Raw genomic sequence first — 23,200 nt, forward strand, 5'->3', positions numbered from 1 at the left:
CTAGGAAGCAGCAGGATACAGCTGGCTCTGGGCTCAATGCAAAGCTCTTAGGATGTCATATCAGGAGTCATCTCAACCCCTCCTATTTCAGCCCTTGCTCTCCACCTTGAAAAAGATCCCTGTGCTGTAATGCTAGGGATGGAAGACAGCAGCCATGGCACCTTCAACAACTGGTTCTAAATCCAGTGCTTGGTCTAGGTCAGCTTCCTTAACTACCTCCAAACCCAGCATGTCCTCAAAATCTGATCTGGATGATTGGGAGCAGATGGGGGGTGCAGATAGGATGGGCGTGTGTGCAGGGCTGCAGACAGGAGGAGAAAATCCCATTGCATGAGCAGAAGTTTGCTCATTTGACATTGTATGTAGCCCAGAATGATTAAGATTAAACTCCAAAAGGAACAGCCATTTGAATTTCTGACAGTGCACCCAATGTAGCCAACCTGCCAGAGCACTGCGGGGCTTAAAATGGCTGCCCACCAGTATCGGTGCCAGCAAAGCCTGCATCCAGGGGGCGGTGTGCCCTGCTCGCTCTGCTGATCAGGCGCAGTTGATGGGCAGCCTCAAGGCCCAGCTATTCCTTTTAATAGCGCTTTATATCAGACTTCGATTGGACAGCCCTTCAAATAGAGGCGCCTTCAAAATAGAGGACCATCCTCTGTTAAAGAAGACACATAGTCACCCCAGCAGCAGATCAGGGCAGTGGCAAACAGGCTCTATATTAGCATCTGGGTTAGCATGGGCATGAAGGGACTCCCCAGGCTGGGCATTGCTTGCTACAGCATAGTTTATTTTTTTTAAAAAAATGCATCAGTCTTTTCTACAAAAAAGAAGTGCTTATTCCCACGTAAATGTGATTAGCTCTAGGATAGCAGAAGCGAACTGTGTTTTATTCCTGTAATCATGTGTTTCTTTGCTCTAACATATCTGGAATGTAGAAGCAGTTGTGAAGCTTGGAATGGTGGGGAGAAGATAAATGCTAGCTGTGTGCTTTACAACTGAAGTGATACAGTATCTTTAAAAAAACAACCCTCCCCAATAAAACCATTACATTACAGCTAAAATTACCCAGCTGCATGCTGCGGACAGAGCCATGACGAAGGCGCTCCCCACATAGTTCCTGTAGTAAAAGAACCAGCAGGGCTGGTTCAGCCTCTTGTTGTTATACATCTTTTCTTACATTGAATAAAAAACTGTCCCCAGTGTCTAGAAAAATCACTCAAGGCATCTGGATGAGCTAATAGGGGGGGGTGGGGAGTTCTATTATTACTAGTTTACAAATAGGAAGGTAAGAAATGAAAAGAATTTGAACTTAAAATTCAATACTCTAGCCTCCTAGAAAAGACATTTATTGTAAGATTGGTTCAATTGTCTATGATCGAACCTGTAATGTAATTCAGTCTGGATGTCCTATGTCTCATGTTTTAAAAGGACATTATATTGTACATTTGTTTTGTTATAGCTCCTCGCACTGCCTGAAGCAATGGCTTGGGGATTCTTCCGAGATCTCCTAAGTGGAGTGAATAAATATTCAACAGGAATTGGCAGAATCTGGCTGGCTATTGTATTCATATTCCGCCTGCTTGTCTATGTTGTGGCTGCAGAACATGTCTGGAAAGATGAACAGAAAGAGTTTGAATGTAACATTAAGCAACCTGGCTGTGAAAATGTCTGCTTTGATCACTTCTTCCCAGTTTCCCAGGTGAGGCTCTGGGCCTTGCAACTGATTATGGTCTCCACCCCGTCACTTCTTGTTGTTCTCCACGTTGCCTATCGAGAAAACAGAGAAAAGAGACACAAAACGAAGCTGTATAAGGACCCAGGAAGTATGGATGGGGGATTGCTGTGCACCTATCTCATCAGCCTCCTTTCCAAAACAGGATTCGAAATTGGTTTCCTCTTTTTGTTTTACAAGCTGTATGGTGGATTCAACGTGCCCCGTCTTGTGAAATGTGACATGAGTCCATGCCCCAACACTGTTGATTGCTACATATCCAAGCCTACTGAGAAGAAAGTCTTCTTGTATATTGTATTGGTGACATCCTGCTTATGTATAGTCTTAAATGTCATCGAATTCAGCTATTTGGTTTTCAAATACTCCATCAAATGCTGTTTCAGGAGATATTTCAAAAAAGTTCAAGATTCCAAACGTGAACAAAAAAAGTTAAATTCTATGGATGACAATAGAACCACCTTTGAACTTGGCAATGATTCGGCCGGTATCTTTATCCAAGGAGATGAAAGAAACCTGCCCACCTGTCAATGTGAAGAATAAAAGCACACACTATTAATAGAATACATTTTAATGACTTTTAAGATGGATCTTCAGAAAATCGCAAGGCAGCTTGAGGTTTTTAACCAGTAGGCTGTGGATTTATATTTTTTCATGTGTGAAACTATTTAAAGTTCACCAAGATGTAAAAACTGACATTTCACCTGTTGATATATAAACATTGAAGTTTATGATGATGAATATTGAAAAGAACAGTATCTTAAATAGCAATTTCAAATGTTCTGACGTACTTTAAAAATTCAATTGTTCTGTCTTGAAGATTTTCCAAAAGAGCCGAGACCTGATCCCATTAAGATCACCCAGGCATTGGTTGGTCATAGTAGTAGTAAGCTGTAGGCATCCAGTGGCTGCTTACTGGCTTCTGTGTTATATATGAGTGATTCTGTGGTTATGATTCTCAGGTCCATCCAGATGCTTACATTGAACTTTTGTGACAGTAGCTCCTGTTGACTTCTGTAAGAGATGGTTTCATTGATGGGAGAAAAACATGTCCCCTTCTCCTAGTTTTCAGTGAATGGACAGACTGAGTGGTCAGCTTTGCCTCCTCCTCCTCCTCCTCCTCCTCCTCCTCCTCCACCACCACCACCAGTGTAGTTGCAATTCTTTTGCAATCTCCAGCGAAAATCACAGGGAATCACTTGGTCTCCTAGAGGGCGTAGATATAAACTACTACACTGACAGGCACTATATTAGTTATTACTAATTGTTATTTATAATAGAATACTTTTGTGTACAGAACTAAAATAGTAGAAATCCTTATCCAGTTTTTGGAGGTTATGATGAGACTTAATCCAGACAAGACATTTTATGGTCAGCAGGAATATCAAAGAATGGCTGTTCAGCTTGTTCTGGACGGAGATCAGGAGTGCAGGCTGGGAGTGTTCCTTGCTCTACCTTTGCTCCTAAATGGTCATTGTCATGCATTTTTTGGTCACATCCAGTTTAGACTGCTGCACTCTATGGGGGCTGTATTTGAAGAGTTCCAAAACTTTTAATTGGCATAGAATGCTATTAGGGCTCACTATACAGAACATATTTAGGTTCAAGGTCATTTTCATTGGCTTTGCTATTCCATTGCCAAGGTTTGGTTGGTAGGGGTAGTATATTTACGGTAAAGCCATTGAAGTGAATGGGATTTAAGTTAATCTCATTCATTTCAATGACTCTATGTAGGTCTAACATTGGATACTACCCATGGTCCGCAGTACAGGGCCTTTGCTATGATGGTTATGTAAGCTATTTCAATGTGTTTATGAATGTGCCCCCGCCCCTTTATGAGATTGGTAAAGCTGTTTTCTGTTACAATTTTGCACATGCTTATTGCTTCCTGTTATTCATTTTGTTTTGTTGCATTTTAATTGTATTGTGCTTTTAAATAGTTTTGTGAGCTGCTTTGGGCAGAAAAGCAACATAAATATATCAAGATAAATTCTTTTCTGAAGTCTTATGATATGTTTGGCTTCAAAACGAAAATGACATGGATGGAATCAAACAAGGTGGCTTACCCTTATGCTCTACTGTATGTAGAGCTAATGTAGTCAAACATTCACAGGCTTCTCTCATTTCAAAAACTAGCTCTATGAAGCCTTTAGCTCCAGGTTGGGGAATCCATGGCCCTCTGAATGCCGTTAGGACTCCAACACCCATTAACAAGGATGATGGAGCTGTAGCCTAACAACGTCTAGGGGACCACAGGTTCCCCATTCCAGCTTTAGCTTAACCCCTTCCTCTGTATAACCAATTGAAATGAAATATAAGTGCAACTGGATATGATCAGTATTTTGTTATCTTTGCCTATTCCTCCCCATACCTGGTCTGGCTAAAACTTAAGATTGTGAGCTGGTTCACATTTAACACAAATCAGTTTAGCATTACATGCAGAAACCTCAGATTAATGTACTCCCCTTCTGTTTCACTCATGCATCTATGCAGAGGCGACTGGAGGCTTTCATTTCCATTTACAATTAACTACCATTAGTAGGTATGTCCAAACTGAAATGAACTAGGGTAAGTGTTAATTATGGCTTAATAAAACAAGCTAACAATTCATTAAACCCTAGTTAACACTAGCCACAGTTGGTTCTAATGGAACTAATTATAGATATTTGGAAACAAAAGCTTCTGATCTCCTTGCTGCTGTGCTAGAGGGGAGGGCACAAGCATAAGGTTCGTGCATATAAGGACATTTCTACACCTGCCTTTTTCCCAGGGATTGTGCTGCAATCATCCCTGTGCATGCAAATGACACACAGGAGACCCTAGGAGCAGACAGGGACGATCCCTCCATTTTCCTGGGATAATCCTTAGGTGTAGAAAGGGTCTAAGGCCTTTGCTAGACCTAAGGTTTATCTTGGGGTCATCCCTGTTCATATAAATGACACACAGGATATCCTGGGAGCAGGCAGGACCGACCCTGGGATAAACCTTAGGTCTAGCTAAGGCCTATGTCTAAACTGTAGTTTAGTGTTATGTAAAAATACATCCTTCATGTTCCTCAGTGCAAGAATCTATCTTTTGGTTATGTTATTTGACAAAGGCCCGTGTCTAATTATAATATATATAAAAACACCCGAGATTTCTACAGGGAAACACCTTATGTCAGTAGAGCTTGACCTTTCATCTTGGTGCAAATTGAATTTTAAAGAGAGATGCATCTCAAAATGTAGTGGGAGAGCACAGAGATATTTAAGTGCCGCAGGCCCACAATCCTAAATATCAAGCTTTATAAATTTGATTTATTTACATGTTCAGTATGAAAAGGCAAGAGACCCAGCTGCATAATCACAGGTTGCAGTATTTGCTGGCTGTACTATTCAGACAGGAAAGAATCATGCTTGAATACTCCTCCAAAATAACTCTCTCTCTCAGCTCATAGAATTCTAGCATCTCACCAAGAAGTAAGGAGCGCATTCAAACATGCAACTAGCATGAGGTTATACAGCCCAACAAGAGCAAGAACATACTACTGCTGATTGTAAAGCTGAGCTACAAGTGGCTTATCCAAAGGCACACCAACAAACTGCAGAAGAGTGGGGCTCTCCTTAAATTAATCTGAAAACACTGGATGAGGATTTGACATGGGAAAAAGACACAGAACAAATGAAAAGGTCACTGCTGAAGGCTGTTCTAAGTAAAATAATAATAATAAATCAGATTACCATTTTGTTATAAGGGATAAATATTAAATTCTCATGACATGTCTTTTACAGAAACAAGCTTTACACTTTAAAAAAGCGCTAAATGCTAGCTGGTAAATTGTCTACACTTTCAGTAATAGCGTGATTCCAGCAAGTTTATATCAATGCAGTTTAGCTGTAATAAAAATACAAATTACGTAGAGACATTTGATTGTTTTCCATGCTAAAATAGTGTTGCATCCAATGGTTGTGTAAGCAGAAGACACTTTGCACTATCTATTGATTCCACTCCCCCAATGCAGCCCTGTATGACAGCGTCCCCACTGTTCAGAAAGGCCCCATGATCTTCTGGAGAGGGTTTGTGAGGGCTGCAGAGAGGAGGAAGATGTGAGCTATCATCCGCTCACACAACTGTTGGATACAAACCATAGGCTTTAGTTGTGTACTAAAACAGAGCTATTTCCTGAACTAGAATAATTGCTATTGCAACTATATTTGCAACTCCATTCCAGTTGTATTTAAACACTTTTATCTTTTTCAGGTAGCTGAGCATCAGAGTGGGTATGAAAGCCACATTCACCTAGTTTCCCAGCAAGTTATTTATTTATTTATTTATTTATTACATTTTTATACCGCCCAATAGCCAAGTTAGCAAAGTTCCTACCTGGTACAGCTTATTGCTAAGGCTCTTTAAATTAGGGATAGGCATCACCCCTAGCCAGCACAGCCAATGACGATGGGAGTTGATGCCTGAAACATCTGGAGGGGGCATAAGTTTCCCATCACAGCTTCCCTTAACTAGTACTTATCTGCCTCCTTGACTTTTGTTTTTGTTCACTATCTTAAAACTTCAGCAATGCCCAAATACTTCCAATGCCTAAATACTCAATTTGCTATAGGAAAGTGTTTAGGGGTTTTATATTTAATGGTGCATAAATATAAAAAATAAAATATAGCAGGTGACAGAAAATTTTGCATTTATTTTGGAGGTTTGTTGTGTCTAGTCAGGTAACCCAGTATCTTCCAAATTTTGATTCCCCATTCCTGCACTAAGTAATGCCACCTATTTATTTTTATTTACTACACTACCTAAAGCATTAGTTGCTAATATGAACCGCCCAGAGAGCTTTGGCTATTGGGCGGTATAAAAATGTAATAAATAAATAAATAAATAAATAAATAAATAAATACTCTCAATTCTCCCTTTATTTCTGTTCTCTGCCTGTACTGCGGCCAGGGCCAAAACACAATTTCATTAAAAAAAAGAAAAGAAAACTATTTGCATTTTGGTCACAACCCTGGGTGCACATGGAGATCTCATAGCAACTAGTTGAGCCTAATCCAACTAAGGCTACAATCCTAAACACATTTATCTGAGAAGATGTCTCATTGAACTGAACAGGACTTCTGAGTAAATCTGTATAGATGATTTGTAATTGCCTCCTAAACTCCATCTTAACTGTGACCAAACGCAGGCTTTGTGGCTTCAATATCAAGCCAGATCTTCCCCCAACCTGCAATGTTAGTTTAACAGCCAGCTGTTGGTCTTAATAAAGACGTTGACTGATTTATTTTCACTACTAGGCCAACATGACTGTCTGCTTTTTGTGGTTAAGCTTTCTTCTTACTCTGCAAGAACTATTCTACTTTTAACTTTACACATCTCTGTGCTTTTAATTCATAACGGAATTATCCTCAACAATAGTACTGCTGCAAACTCCAGCATGGGGAAAGAGGCAGGGAGGCAAAGAATAGATAGTAGGTGGAAGAAGGACAAACTATACTTCCTCCACCAAACCATCTCTTTGGTTGAGAAGCAGCCATCAGCATTCTTTTTAACCTCTTGACTGCTATTCTTTACCTTGGAACAGAATTCATATAAAATTGTATCTTAAAACAAAAAACCCTGCATAAACATTTAAGAGATGTATATTTCCAATTAAGAACACGTTCCACTTCCCATATACCTATTAACCCTAGCCAGCAAGTCATTTTCTTGCAGGATGAAGTGAAAAGTAGATGCCCAGCCCCCTTCCCTCCCCTGAAAGTGGACTGTCAGCAAGACTCTTTGAAAACTACCATTTAGTTTTAGACTGTCTTTTTTGCTAAGTGTAAGCCGCTCCGAGAGCCTTTTTTGGCTGAGGAGCGGGGTATAAGTATGATAAATAAATAAAAAAATTATCTCATACTCTTCTAGGTTGGAGAACTGGAAGACTGGGGAGAACTGGCATGCTGTCAAATGCCAGATTTAGCCCTGGGGGCTCCAGTTGCCAATCTGTATTTTAATGGTTTGGTTTTTCAGTATCCATTTGGCACCAAAGGTTGTAAATTATCCATGGAAAAGCAGGATTCAACCCCACCATCTCATGTACACCCCTCATGTACAAAAAGCCTCTGCATGAAAACATTCCAATCTCCTCCAACAATTAAAATACCCCCACCCCCCAATCCCCGAACAGTAGACTCCTTCTGATGCTGGAAGCTGATGTTAGTTGCTTTACGCCACGAACCTGCATAAGAGCTGAGGCTGGACTATATCTGAGCTGGTTCTATTCTGCTGGGGCGCCCTGGGCTCCAGTTTGTGGAAAGAATGCATTCTTTCCAGTAATCATACGTTTATAATTGTCGCAAAATTCACTGCTTCTCCAACACTGCACTGTCCAGAGGCACATACAGAATATTGAAAAGGTTTCTCAGTCACTCCATTATCCCAGTGGACCTCTGAATTGTTGGAAGAACTGACCATAAGGAAATGGCCTTGGGGGCATGTGTTGTTGTTTTCCAGTCACTTTCCCAGCCTGTGGCTTTTGTACTGAATTCTCCCAGCTTCATGGCAAAATCTAGGGAAAACAAAGTCCAGGAGCTGTGGCTGCTGCTATCGAAAAATAAAATTGTTACCTAACAATTTGTAGTACTGTATGTACATTATTTTGGGTTGCATCCCATTGATTCTGGAATCATGGGCACACTTAGATCTAGCAGACAGGCAGATGAACCTTATACAATGAAGATTTAAATTAGGTAGAAAAAGCAGACTGTCATCCTAAAGAATTCCACTCTCGTTTGTTTTAATATCTTCCATGTAGATGTTGAGATGTTGTAAACAGTAATGGCACAAAAGGTGATGAATCCGCTGATTGCAAACACTTTTTTCTTCACAATTGTTGGTTGGTTGATCAATTCACAATTTCCTACACTATAGTCACAATACTGAGGGGATCCCCATCAACATTTTACTTAGCCAGTCCCACCCACTTGCCCATTCTCAACTGGACTGGGCTGTTACAACATACCTAGCCATTTCCCAACAATATCATTCCCAGATCTTAAATACCCGTTCTTCCAGGGTTTAGTTCCTTTCTAAGTCCATGGCACACAGAGATTGTGTTCTTTTCTAGAAGAGCCTGCATGCAAGGAACAGGGAGAGGAGAGGGATGCAGAATAAGCATACATGAGTTGCAAGGGAACTTCAGTTATTGAAAAGGGACAGGTGCTAGGGGCATTGTAGGGAGAGCAAGGTTCAGAAGTCCACTTCCAGAAACTCCTAGCTGCAGATGAAGCACAGGGAGTCATGCCCTGTTTTACTCCCAAAGTGAGATATGCTTGGGTTCTATGGCTGCACCAAAGTGAAATGGAGAGGCAAGCCCCAATTTCCATTGACAAGTGGCCTGCAAGCAAGTCCAACCGTTCCACCCCCCCTTCATGTAGAGGGAACCCAGAGAGAGGGGGGGGGGAATATGTAAATTAAATATATTGTAGAGGGTTAACTTTTTTCTATTTCTAAGACAAAAGGAAGCCTAGTTTCCCACTGAAATTGGGAATGAGGAGACTCCTCTCTTATGAGAGCCATGTGCACACTCTCACTTTCTATTAAAACATCATTCTATTGTGTTCCTAATGCTAGTGTGAACATTACATAGTTTACAAATAGAAACCATTATGGCATAATCAAAATAAGTAGTTTAAAAATACATTCGTTATAAAAGATTGCTGCATAAGGCAGTGTTGCAGAAGTTACTCTATACACCAATCTAAAATTTCAAAACAAAAAGTACCTTTATAATATAACATGTATAAAACAAGAAATGAAATGTGATTTTATTTAAGGCAATACTGGGCTACTTCACAAATCACCACCTCAAATATATACACTGCTCCACACTACTAATTTTCTATCACATTCACGATGGGTTATTCAATACCAAAATGTTGTTTAAATCTTCAATGTCAGCAAACTATTTAAAATTTACATTTCCATTATGTCATGGAAGTGGAAGAGTTTTCAATCCAATTAAAAGCAATGCAAATGCAGTTGTAGGAAAACGTTTTGAGAACTACATATGGATACCATCCAAAGATATTGGATGTTTCAAGTTACAAATACAACTGTGTCAGTATGTATTTTAACTACCAGTTAAGTGTGATCTGATCAAGCTCCTCTGCTGGACACATAGTTTATGCAAAACAAACAGGATCAGGTAGACTTACCTAGCTTTTACTTCAAAAGTTTTAAATTTAAAAGAACATTTTTAAAAACTGGATCACTTAGTTACAAATTAAAATTCTGAATATAAATGTGTCATTTAATATTTCAGACTTACAGACTGCTGGTTGCAGCAAATGATTTACAATAATAAATATATACAAAAATGTATCTACAAATAAAAAGTACTGTTATATATGAGCAGTGACCCGGTGAAAGATACCACAGACAATTCACAAAGATTTCAGTCATGGAAAAGGACATTTGATAAAAAAAATTGAGGTTTTGATCAATTATTTACAAAACTGAAACAATGATTCTGTTCCAAGTCCCATAGGGATAAAAACAAAGAAATTTACATGACAACTGTCATGATTTTGCTAGGTTAAATCACTTCAAAAGAAAACCTTTAAGAAACAGTATCATGCTCAATGGCTTCCTACTCAAAATTAAAAAATGCAGTACAGGTCTTTTTAAAACATTAATCAACATAACACGGAGTCCACTCATATTACCTGATTATTTTGTAACCTCTGGATTTGCCTCCCAACGTCCATCAAGTCTTATCAGACTAACAATAGGTTTCATTTCCTGAAGCTGCTTCAACACATGCTCAGTGCAATCTTTAAAAGTCTTATCTAAAACTATTTTTACAGTACCACTACACTGAAACTGTGAAGGATTCGCAAACTGTACATAGGTTTCACTTTCAGAACATGATCGTGTTCTTGCAAAAGAGTTTCTGTCATTCGATTTTCTAGAGTTTGAATGAGAACCTTTTCTAGTTCCACAGTTAGAGCCCCTCTCTGTATTTTTCTTTTGCTTCACTGCAGACTCTTCAAGGAACTTGAGAAAAGATACTTCAAACCCCATAGGCTTAAATGAACTCCAGTCAAAAGCTGAAGACTGTTCTTCAGCAGTTTGAATAGCAACAGCAGTTTCCTCCTCTCTACGGACACTACTTAATTCAACAGCTAGGATTTCTTCCTGCTTCTCAACTTTTCTCTTTTTACTTTGAGAAGGATTTTTTTCTTTGCTTGCTCTTTTTAAATTACCATTTATGCTTTGCTTTTCTGAAAGACAAGCACTAGTTTCTTGACAGTCACTATTTACATCAGAAGAGGTTTTTGCATGGTTCTCTGAACTTGTGAGGTCCTCATTAATAAGTTTGGTAATGAACAGTTCTGCAAGCTCATCCACTTCATCCTTCTCACCCTTTTCAGGTTCAGGTTCTTTCTGAGCCACTGGTGGAGAGGGTCTCAAGTCCTCACAGCTCTCTGACAAATTAGGCTGCAATTCATTTACATCACATATTTTGTCTTCAGTTGCTTCATTTTGTGAAGATGCTTCTTTCTCAGATGGATCTGAATGCTTGTTTGAGACAATTAGGAGATCCCTGTTATGTGAAGTAAATGCTTTAGACAACTTGTGACATTTATAATGCCTAATTATATTATTCTCACTTGTGACAACTGATGAACAGCCTTGTATCATACATGGATACTGTATAACAAATCTGCTTGTGCATTCAGATAAAGCATCATCTCTAGCCTTAATTGAATACACATACTTTCCACATTTCAAAGAATATGCTTTGTTTTCATGAATCTGCCCCATTTTTGGGTTCTTTTCTATAGTAATAGCTCTCTTCCGCTTGGCCCTAATTGATATTTTGTTTCCATTCCTTCCCATCCTATATTTTAAACCTTTATGTTTAATTTTCATTGTTTTTTCCTGATTAGCCTTGATTGAAATATTTTCCTGGCCGGGTGTCAGAAAACGCCTAGGTCTTATTAGATGATCTTTATGTCTGTCATTATGCTTATTAAAAATGTGCCGTAAAAGATTAGACCTTGTGGCATAAATTCGGTCACAGCCTTCGCAATCACACTTGTACATGCCGTCTTCTGTTTTGGTTTGCTTTATCTTTATTCCATGGTCTGTCTCAAGATGAATAATATAATTAACATATGTTGTAAAGGATGATTTACATTCAGACTGATCACAAGGAAATCTTCCAACATCAGGGGGTGACTTCATGCTCCCAATTTCCTCAGGTGTCATCTCATGAAGCTTCATGTAGTGCTGAATAAGACTAGTGACTTCTTGAAATATCCTAGAGCAATTTCTCACCTCACATCTGAATTCTTTTACTGTTGTTTCGGTTTCAACACAAACTTCTTCAGCAACATCATCTTCTCGATTTGGCTCACTTTCTTCTTCTGCCTCAAGAGAAAACGATGGCAGATCAGATTTATGCACAGCTTGGTAATGAAGAATCAAATTCTGTTGTATTGTAAAAGCTGCAAAACAACCTTGATGCACACATCTGTATGGTCTGTAGGGACTATAACTTGTAGGGAATTCCAAAGATTTGTGTACTGGTTTTTTTGGCTTTCTTTCTTCTTTTTCTTTTCTATGTCTTCTAATCTTACGTACTTTTGGTTGTACTTCAGTATTACTAAGTGTAGCTATACTATGAAGTTCTGGAGGAATTGGAACTATTTCAGGAGGCTTTTCTAATTTTTCAGGAGCACTGGGAATACTTTCTGGTACCACCCTTTCTGGCACTTTTGTTTCTGGAACTTTCACTGACTGTATGCACATTTCTTCCTTTATTTCGGGTTCTTTTGTCAACTGTGGTTCATTTCTACTTTCCATTAACACATATGGTATGTTTTTTAATTCAATGTGCCTTGGTGTTAAACCTGCAGTTTTGTTTTGGGATCTTCTTCCATATGGCCTTTTTAGTTTTAATTTTACCATTTCCTCTGTTGTAAAATGATGTACCAGCTGACAGTGAGCCCTGAGGTTAGAATTTCTTGTAAATGTCTTTGGACAGGTAGCTACAACACATTTGAATGGAGCATATTTCAACTGGTGTTTCTTGATTTCCAATATCATTTCGGCAGTGTATTGATGTATTTTGCTGTAGTGTTTAAATAATGCATCCTTTGTCATAGCACTGTAATTACAGCCTGGCGCCTGGCACATAAAAGGCTTATGGACTTTTTCAAATGGAGGATGCGTTTCTGAAGATGGCAGGACTTGAGATGTGCTTTCTGTTGTTATAACTGGAACAAGAATCTGTGGCAGTAGTGCATCTGATGGAAGGCAATGAATTATACTGTCTAATTCTTGACCCGTTGTCTCGCTTTCTAACTTCAGCTTTTTCAAACCTTCTAAAATTTCCAGGATCTGAATGTCATCTTTGTGAGAGGTTTCAGTTTGAGAAGGGCTAGTTTTGGCAAGAGAGATATCCTGAATCTGTGCTACGCATTGATCAGATGTTTTAACATTTTGAGCAGGGTTTTCAGAAGCACATGGAACAGCATTGATTTGTGGACTCCGTAATGATTCAATCAACACCTCCTGGCTTTCAGTTTTAACTTCAACCATCTGGGAATTCATCGCTGTTTTAATGATTTCAAGGGTCTTTTCAAAATTCTGAATAACATTATCCTCTGAAATCTCTAAACTGGAATTTTCTTGAATGCTGGAACTTAGAGTTACCCGAGAGTTACTATTTTCAGTTTTCACTGGTAAAGGAATTATTTCTGTATGTGTTTCATGATTAGTTTTAAAGTTCTCTTTGACACTGGCAGTTAATTCATTGTCTACATTACTTAGCTTCTGTGTAAGATTTTCCATTAACACTTCAGCTTCACAGTTTCCCAATACATCTGACTGAAAGTTCTCTGTTGATATTTGCACACTTCCTTCAATGTTTCTGGCTAGAAGTCCCAATGCAGTCAAATCATTAACTACTAATTTCTGTGAAACATTAGATGCAGCTAAAGGAGCAGCTGCCTTCTTCCTTTTCTTTAAACCACTGCTCCCTTTTTTATTCAAACTACATAATTCTGAACTTTTGATGCTACTTATGACTGAAACACGTGAAGTATTATTTTCAAAATTACGTGCAGTGACGGCAGAATTAGGAACCATGTTGGAACACAGTCCATTTTCAATAGTCTTAAGAATTAATTCATCTGGAAATACTGGTAAACTGCTGCATTCTTCTACTGAGGAAATTTTGGTGTTAAGTGTTCTATTTTGGTCTGTTAGCAAGGTAGTTGGGTTGCAGACCGTTGGTAACAAGGGTGACATGCCTGGATTTGGCAAAACTGTTGCATTTATTTGAGTAGTACCAGTGATACAACTAGTTGTTATTATATGCGGTAATATTTCTGTAGAATCAAACGTACTTGGAATACCCGCAGTTTCCAAGGCCTGTTTGATAATTTCATTTCCTTCCTCATTTTCACTTGCATTGAAGCTAGTCATATTGGTCCGTGGAAACAAATTCTGCAAAAAAGCAGCTGACCGATTTTCAGAAGCAAGCAGTTGCAAGAATGACGGCTCTTTAAAACATGCTTCCGGATTAAACGTTGACTCCTGCTGCTGCTGTAAGGTTAAAGCATTTGACGAAAGAATCATACTGGCAAGTAGAGAGGATTGTCCATTAAGCTGTAGAGCTTCAGGAGAAATTTCTGATTCATCCAGGGGTTTACAGTAGGACCGTTTAGACAGATGACCTCCAAGTGATCTGGGATTGGAAAAAACCCTGTAACATCTACTACAAATAAATTTGCCATCCCTGATAATTGCTGGCCATTTTGCCCGCTTATTATGCTTTGGCTTTTTGTCTTTTCCATCTGGACCTCGTCTACGATCCTTTTTTGCTTTTTCCAATATCAGAGGCTGTGGAGTGGTTTCACTGAAATTATTTTCATTATTCACTTGTGAAGAAAATAGCACGTCAACACTTTCATCCTTTGGAAAAGATGAATTATTATTTCCTTCCAGTTGGGAGGAAAAGTGATTGGCATTATTCTCCATTTGTGAGAAAACAGAACTTGGACCATTGTCTGCTGGAGAAGGAAAGAGAGAAATTGGACCATTTTCTGCCGGCAAAGGAAGAAAAGGATCTGAGCCACTGTCAATGTTCAGAGGCATAACTGTTTTTTCTAAATCATCCAATTGTGAAGGTAAAGTTGCATTAGACAGGCTTCCCATTTGGGAGCCTAATGTAGTCACTGGCTCACTTTTAATATGGGAAGAGAGACCTGTATTTATAACATTTTCCACGTTAGGTAATAACAAATTATTCATACTTTCCAGACGTGTTGGAAAAAGAGCATTAGATAGTTGCTGCAGCTGGCTTGTACAAGTGGAATTTAAACTGATTTGAGCTTGTTGAGGAAAAGCATCGGCAGTAGGAGCAACTTGTGATGGTAAAAAATAAACTATTTTGCTATCATTTGGCAAATTTTGCAAACTGCTTGTTTTTCGACTTTTCTTATTCTTACGCTGCATCTTAAATGCAGCATATTGATCAGGATGTGCTGTTTTCATATGTTTGCCAATGCTCTGAGAAGAATTGTAGATTCGAGTACATCCCTCAACTTGGCAAGTGAACTTCTGAACTGGAGCTGCCAATGGTATGATTGGAACAAAAGGAGTGCCTATGCTGTTCTGGGCTGGAGCAAGTGTAATCCCTTCTAAAGTCTTCAGAGGAAGATTATAGAGATCACTAGGAGTCTTAATGCTCTCTTCAAGCTGAGGTTTTGGAGAAATTGAATTTTGAAAACCTACTTGATTCTGCATGCTAAAAGGCATATGGCTTCTCTCTTTTTCTGGAATTTTTGATGCAAAGACTTCAGGTTCAAGTTTAACTGAATTCATGGAAATGGCCTGGGACTGGCCTAAACAGTCATCCTCCTTCCCTTGCTGGAAAACTGGAAGATCGCTGCAAGCATCTTCAACTATTGAGCATAACTGCTGTCTTACAGGTGCACCAATGTCTATTTTAGTACTCATAGCAGGTAGTTTACCCTTTCTTGCCATGTTCTCTCGAATTTTTTGGCCCAGGAGAGGCATCAAAACATTGCTGGTTAGAACTAGCGATTCTGCCTTTGTTGGAGCAGGTATAGGTTGCTCCACACTTTCAATGGAGACTGAATTAGTCAGTTCCAGTATACTAGCTGGCATTTTTGTTCTCTCAGTCTCAAGTAATTCATCTTTAACCTGATCTGTGATACAATTTTCTGCTTTGGCAGAATTATTGATGCCATTGTCAGGTGGCAGTGCCAATGCCTCTTTTGAATGGACTTCTTCAGCATTCTTATTATCTTCTAAAGCTTGAGAGAAGACATTATCACCATCAGACTGTAGTACCTTTTCAGATTTAGTGTGATCTTCAACATGCTTTTCTAATTCATTCTGAGAACGGTAAACTTTTCCACAACCCGCAAATTTGCAGGTGAAGGTATTATAGTGCTGTGCTTCATGATCATAAAGCAAATATGCTTCTGAAAACACTCGTCCACATTTAGGAAACATACACTTTGCCTTGAAGACTGGATGCTCTTTTCTGTGACTCAGAAGTTCAGCATAACTGTTAAAACTAGCCTTACATTTCATCTGTATACAGATATAGGGTTTGCTGCCACAGTGCATTTGTAAATGATCATTGAGGTGGGTAACACTTACAAAATGTCGCCTACAGTACTGGCAAATAACTTTTTTGCTTTGCATTTCAAGAAATCGTTTAGCTTCTTCATTATCTTTATGACCTTTTGCATGCGCTATCAAATTTTTAAAATATTTAAAACCTTTTTTACACAAGGTAACAGGGCAAGTAAACTCATTGACAGGCAATGGTTTTTGGACTGGCATTATCTCAGGAACATACGGTTTGTCTTTTTCATAATTTTCATCATCAGAGCCATCATTATCATTAAAAACAATGAAGTCTGCTGCATAAAGACTGTTTTTTTTAATGTGCCGTTGCTCCTGCTTAATTACGGCATTATTCTTCTTGTTCACACCAGTGGTTGCTGTTTTGGGTGGTCTTCCTAATTTTCTCAGTGGTTTCATTGCTGCCAGTCTCTCTTTACTGGACTTCTTAACATGTAGTGTTACATGAGGAACAAAAGTTTCTTTAGAATTAAAATTTTGTGCACATATTGGGCAACTATAAATTCCATCCTTGTAGTGTTTCTGTGCATGTCTGACTATTCTATGCCCAAGAAATTCCTTGTCACAGAGCACACAATATTGCATATATGCCTGCCAGTTCCTGAACCTAGCAGATATGAATCCCCGCTCTCTCAACTTCTTTATTTCTCTGTTTTTCTGTTTTTTATCTCGAATTCCTCTAAGCAAGTTTGTAGCTTCATCAAAACACCCAGGAAGTCCGTTCATTGACATTTCTTTGTTCTCATCTTGGCAATCCTCTACCTTTTCATGCATTTCAGTGTCATTCAGCTCATCAATTGAAGACACAATTGATGCCTCCTCTCCCATCAATGCAAGACACTGACGTTTTAGCATTTTCCAGTCCCAAAATTCTGGATCAAAAGGCCATTGGGTTTTTAAAACAAGTAAGAGCTCACAGCGTAATGAATTTGGTATTGGCAGATTTTCTTCATCATATTTCTGGTCAGGTTGATTATACAGCATTTCTACAGCATAGTATGCATCCACAGTAGGCTCAAGAAGAAATTCACTCAGTTGACAAGCACGTTTAACCTCCAAATCATCAGGCAATAAACAAGATATGGTCTTGCAAATGGAAATCTTGACTTCGGTATTCTCACTAGCTTCCAAACGCAATGCTTTCACACAAAGTTCAATGCACGTTGCAAGTCCAGCAGCATCAATCTATAAGGCAAGGGATAGATTTAAGAGTAATTTCATCTTGAGATTTCTGTATTTATAAACATTATGTAATCCTTACTGTTGATTTCAGTAAATTCTGGAATAATTACATTTTATGTGTTTTAAAAAGCAAAAATCAGAATCCTTTCTTTATAGTTCCAACATTAAACTATTTTACACAGTCCTCGGTCCTTCCATTTAATGGACAGTAAATTTTGCCAAAATCAATCATTCAATTAACCCAGAAGGACAAATTGTATAACTCAGTTTTTAATTTACTACTGTTGCTGGTACAGATAACAAAATATTTCAGTTAGAACTTTGAAAATAATTTTGTAAATTTAAGAATTCAACAGTTTTCCACATATTCACTAATGCAGTAAAGCTAGTTGATAGTGTTGGGGGAATGGCAACACCTTTGTCCTTGAATCAGCTTTGTCCTGATAGAGCATCATTGATCAGAGATGTTTACTGTAAACAGCACTCTCAAATACCTATCAGTAGGTGTGGACAAGGGAAATTTCCTACCCACTCTTTATCACTACAGTCATCTGCAGCCCCCCAAAAGCAGCTCCTAATGCTTGGATAGAGGGGAAGGCTGTAGAGGGAAGGGGAAATCAGCTGAAATCAGGCAGAAGCATCTTTCTGCTTTTCAGGGGGTGCACGAGGCTGCAGTAGGGAGCAGGTATGGGGAAGTCCATTTGTGAAAGGGTCCTTAACCTTATGTTTCTCTGAATTGAATCGAGATTCTTTAGAAGCCTTTGGGGAGAAATCTCCACAAAATTTAAGGCAAAAACAAACAATGTAAGGTCCTAGGGGTTACATCTGGCCCACCAAAACCACTTCCCAAAAAGCGTCCCCTACCCATATCCTCCTGGAATGCCCAGTCTGCAGGTCCATTGTACACAATTAGAGCACTGAGTCGTATTGGTTGAGAAAAAGGCTGGTGCGAAGAAGTGGGGGCAGATGTGAATTTTAGATTGTCCAGTCCTGATTTAAATGATAGCTTCAAAAAGACTACCAAGGAGGACTAATTGGTACCAATAGAGAAGTTTCCTGCCACATAAATTAATGGGGAAAGATTGTCTGGACATCTTGGTACATAAATGCTAGGTACAAATGTTCTGTACATTGTATCCGATCCTTTTCTCTTGTTCTTCTACTTAAATGAACATTATCAACTCAATACAGTATTTCCCATCATAGCCCTGCAGATTGTTCTAAACAGGTACTTTATCAAATCAGAGTATACCAGGGCTGCTTACCTGCTACAATTCTTTAAATGGTTTTCTGTACAGTGACACATAAGAGATCAACATTTCTGCAGGACAACAACCAGAACTTTCTGGAAAAATTAAAATCCCACAGGGGATGGCTGGCTGGAGCCCTCAGAGGATGCTAGTCATATTCTGGGCATACCTGAATGGGCAATGCCAGCACTTCCTGTTCAGTTCTATTCTGGCCACAATGAGGGCAAAGAACCTTAGATGGTGATGCATGTGTGACTGCACAGAAACTACTCAAAGTTACAGGTAAGGACCCCTGTTTTCTTTGTGGTGTCTGTGCAGTTCTATTTATAGGAATTTAGTAAGATAACAGTACCTGGTCATGAGATGTAAAAGGGAAAACGTCTATCAACACGTATTTTTCAACTTATAATACTGGAAACCTAATGCTTGCTGTAAAGAAGTTGCCTTATACTAAATCTGAGCTATAATCGAGGGCTCTCCAGCAGAGGTCTTTCCCAGCTGTGTCCCTCCCCAACGATGCAAACCAGGTAGCTATTGTTCCTAATCTCTATTCTTCTAAGGTTCAGTCTAGCCTTCTATTGACATTGAAACTATGCGCTGGATATATAGAGATATATTTATATGGAGGAGCATTCCATCATGTGAGCCCCACCTGCAGTCTGCAGTCGTACAGCCCAGACACAAGTTTACCACCTCTGTGAGATAGAGGTCACCATAGGATTCTGCTGAGTGCACAATAACTGAAGTAAGCACTGTAACCAAGCTCATTCATGACACCCACTTTCAGCCGCCTCAATGTAGCCTGTCAAGACACACAAAAATCTTTTGGGTCTTCTGGAAATCTTTAGTTCCATCAATGCAGAACATCAAAGTTTGAGATACATCTAACGCTCGTAGTATTTTTCTGTATTGTCCTAAGGAGTTCAAAGAATATCAGTAGGATACCATGATTAACATCAAATACTGAGATCAACGAAGATGCAAAATCCAGAGGGGACTGGGGCTCTACCTTGTCTTTATGAGAATTTCAGAAATCAGGGATTTTAGCTGAGGCCACGAGCTCACTGACTCAATGTATGGACCTGACAATCACGAAGGATGTATCTCAAGGGACAGCATCTTGACTAGGCAGGTAGTCAGAAGACTGAGGGTTTTTGCATAAACTTTGTTAAAGTAAGCAAGAGCCTCTGCTAAAGGAGTAGATGCTGTGGGGAAAATTGAGTCCTAATAGAAACCATTTTGCTTCTGACTACAGCAGTCTTCCTTCCACATGAGAGGCTGAAATTACAACCAAATCCACCTTAAGATAGGGAGAAATAGTATTCAAGTGCTCAGGTAAAGACTGGCTGAGTGCCTTTGCACAGCTTCAACTGGCACGCAAGCTGCACCCTCTTCTAGATAGGGAAGATCTGGTGACTGTCATCTACATTGTGTGCAACTTAACATGCGAATTATGCCCTTTACCATATGTAGTTTGAACTCAGACTATTGTAAGGTCTACCTTCTCCTATATTAACTTGCCTGATCATTGAGATCTTCAGTATATGCCTTGCTTTGTGCCTTGCCACCATCAGCGATGTGTTGGTGACATAGATCAGGATGCCTATGTTGTGAACTCCCTCCCCGTCCAGTACACCACCATGGGGGTGTAAACTGGAATCCCCTGCTCTTTAGCTGAAGAGGAGAGGGGTCCTGATCTTTATCCCCATCATGGCAGGATGAAACAGGTAAAGATCAGTGTGCAGCAGAGGAAAGCTCTTATCTCCGATCAGCTTCTAATTAGGAAAAGAGCTTTTCCCTGTCTGAGGAAGGGGTAGGGGTGGGGAGGCCTGGGAAAGAAGCTGGTAGGATGGATGAGAAATTTTCTCAGGCCATATCTGGCTCATGTGTTGGAGGTTCCCATGCCTTCTCTAGAGACTAGGCTTTTAAATGTTCTTCAAAACTGTTTTGCTTGTCCTTTGGTCTTGCTTTATTTATTCCTGCTGTTGGTGTTTGCTTTTGCTGTTTTCTTCTTTTTTTGGAATGGGGGAGGTTGTTTTTTTATTAAAAAAACCTGGCTTTTTATTAAAAAAAAATTAAGCAGCTTTGAATGCTTCAGATAGGACAGCAGCCTAAAGATAGAAATAGCAAATAAATGAATACTCTAATGAAGATAGCACTGAAACTTCTTCAATTGGGCAAAACCTGACTGACTTGACCAATCTAGATGACCAACTGGCTTTGGCTCTACCATCAGTGTTAAGAAGTAAAAATGTTACTTTGCAAAGTAACATTTTTATTTCTTAACACTGATGGTAGAGCCAAAGCCAGCTGTTCATCTGGATTGGTCAAATGCAGCGGAGTGCTCACTCCTACCACTGGGCTCATTGTTTTACTCTTAGAAAATTTTAGACATCGGCATTTTTGAGCAGTAAGAGAAACTATCCTCCGAGGAGAGGGACAATTATGCTTTCCAGAAAGTTCTGATTGATGTCTTATGCAGGCATAGATACCATATATGGACTGCACAGAACTACATTTTCATGCAATAGGCTCACTGTACATGATAATTACTTACTCAGTGCTCAATTCACAATTTTATTTTCAATTCATACCATCATGAGAAGTAATCCTCTTGCCAATCCTTACCTCTGAATTTATTACTTTAATTAGGAAGAAAATGTGGTATACTGTCTTTGTTAACACAGACAGTTGGCGGCATCTCTCCAGATATATTTGCACAGAAGGCTCTACCCTTTGCTGTAGTTTGCTCCAGAAGAGAGTTAGTTCCCTGAAAACAGAGTTTTACAATATTAAACTAAACTGACACTGAAACACTTTAGCCACTATACTTCATCAAATCAGTTTTCAGCTCCAAAGGGTGTGTCAGGAAGAGGGATGCTAACTTACACTTTATAATCATTATAATCATTATTATATATTAATATACACAATCACTAGTATATGATACCTCTTGGGAGTGCTATGCAACTTCTACCCCTTGGTAAAGTTGGGAAAGGGTTGCAACAGGAAGATAAAGAATAGCAGTAGAGGCAACCTGCATACCTTACATTTGGCAGAAACACATAACAGAGTACAGTTCTATTTAAATCAGAGAACTGTTTGATCCAAACTATCTTAACCAAGGCTGAGCATGAGAAGATCATTACACTTTCATATTTGTTAAGGAGATGTATTGTTCAGTTCATCTTGAGCAAGGTAAAATTAAGACCAACTTACAACCCATCATTCCGAAATTTGTGTTTAAAGCCTTATATTAATGGCAATTTTCAATTCATAAAACATCCCTGAACTTTAAACGTGCTAACATTTCCAAGCACAGCTTAGCATTTCTAAATATTGAGGATAATATAAATCTTGTTTATTTTATCCCAGAGGAGTATGCAGTTCTCAACATACTAGTATAGGTTTATGTTCACAAGGGTTATATCAATGGATGCTACATGGAAGTTTACTGGCACAATAAGATGAAACTAGACTGGAAAGGGAAAAGGAATGTCTTAGCAGGCTCAAAGAATTAAAAATAAGTCAAGTTATACACATATTAAAATGAACACTAATTTCTATTAGATTACTCTGCTAAAAGTAGTAGAATTAGGTTCCTACACAGATACCTAGAAATATTTACTCTAAAAAAGTAAAACTATGGTTGCTTTGTAATGCTGATCTATTTACATGACCCTTAATTAAGAAAAATGGACACCAGTGGAATTAGTATCATAGGATATGACAAAAGCCTTTGTTTTATTATATGCTATTTTCTTTGTTCAATAACTTTTGTTTATATATTCATTACATCTTGGATGTACTAGCTTTAATATAGCTCAAAAGGAAAGAGATTCCAACCTACCATGCACAATACATCTCTCCTTGTTGCAGTTGCCGAGATAAAAATGCTGCACATAAAATTAGAGCACTCTTTTCATCTCCTTCAGATTCTAGATTACAGATCATTTCTAAAGCATCTTTACAGTCTATGTCTGCTATCTGAAAGGAAAGAAAAATCACGACAAAAATTGAATAGTTATTTTGTTTTCAGGTAAAAGACAATTTGATAGAACAAGAGCTTAAGTTTATAAAGATTTGGACAAGGTATTCCCAAGTTTTAAATGATCAAATTGAAAAGTTTAAACTGAAAAGAATCTAGGAGCCAATGATCTTTCTGTAACATGTAAAGCAGCATGTGTTGCAAGAAACATACAAATGCTCACTGTAGCTAAAATATTAAAAGCAACTCTTGGGAAGGCTCACACATCTGGTCCTTTCCCTTTCTGAATTCTTCCCTTTTAACAACATTAGCCATGATGTAGCACTGCATCTACACCAGGATCAGTGCTAACTAAGGCTAGCTTTAAACCATGGTTGGGAGGTGATT

General features: G+C 38.8%; 2 protein-coding genes across 3 annotated transcripts in view; one reads left to right on the forward strand and one right to left on the reverse strand.

The window, feature by feature from the left end:
• Positions 1-1,480: 1,480 nt before the first annotated feature.
• Positions 1,481-2,272, forward strand: GJB7 (gap junction protein beta 7). Its single transcript, XM_063125464.1, has one exon. It carries the CDS (start codon positions 1,481-1,483, stop codon positions 2,270-2,272), a length of 792 nt encoding a protein of 263 aa, XP_062981534.1.
• A 7,100-nt stretch (positions 2,273-9,372) lies between these two features.
• The window catches only part of ZNF292 (zinc finger protein 292), a 42,278-nt gene continuing 28,450 nt past the window's right edge, over positions 9,373-23,200 (reverse strand). Inside the window, exons 6-8 of one of the 2 annotated variants that reach the window (XM_063124902.1) lie at positions 22,676-22,812; positions 21,454-21,595; positions 9,373-17,578 (exon numbers count right to left, since the gene is read on the reverse strand). In XM_063124902.1, the coding sequence (XP_062980972.1) occupies positions 10,430-17,578; positions 21,454-21,595; positions 22,676-22,812 (7,428 nt within the window). In that variant the 3' untranslated portion in view covers positions 9,373-10,429. Of the gene's footprint in view, positions 17,579-19,477; positions 19,497-21,453; positions 21,596-22,675; positions 22,813-23,200 lie in introns of those variants that run through there. The other variant, XM_063124903.1, reaches the window with a different exon arrangement.

The sequence above is a fragment of the Elgaria multicarinata genome, chromosome 4 (genome assembly GCF_023053635.1).
Source record: "Elgaria multicarinata webbii isolate HBS135686 ecotype San Diego chromosome 4, rElgMul1.1.pri, whole genome shotgun sequence".
NCBI lineage: Eukaryota > Metazoa > Chordata > Lepidosauria > Squamata > Anguidae > Elgaria > Elgaria multicarinata.

Coding starts and splice junctions, on each gene's coding strand:
- GJB7 (XM_063125464.1), top strand. CDS start 1,481: ATGGCTTGGGGATTCTTCCGAGATCTCCTAAGTGGAGTGAATAAATAT.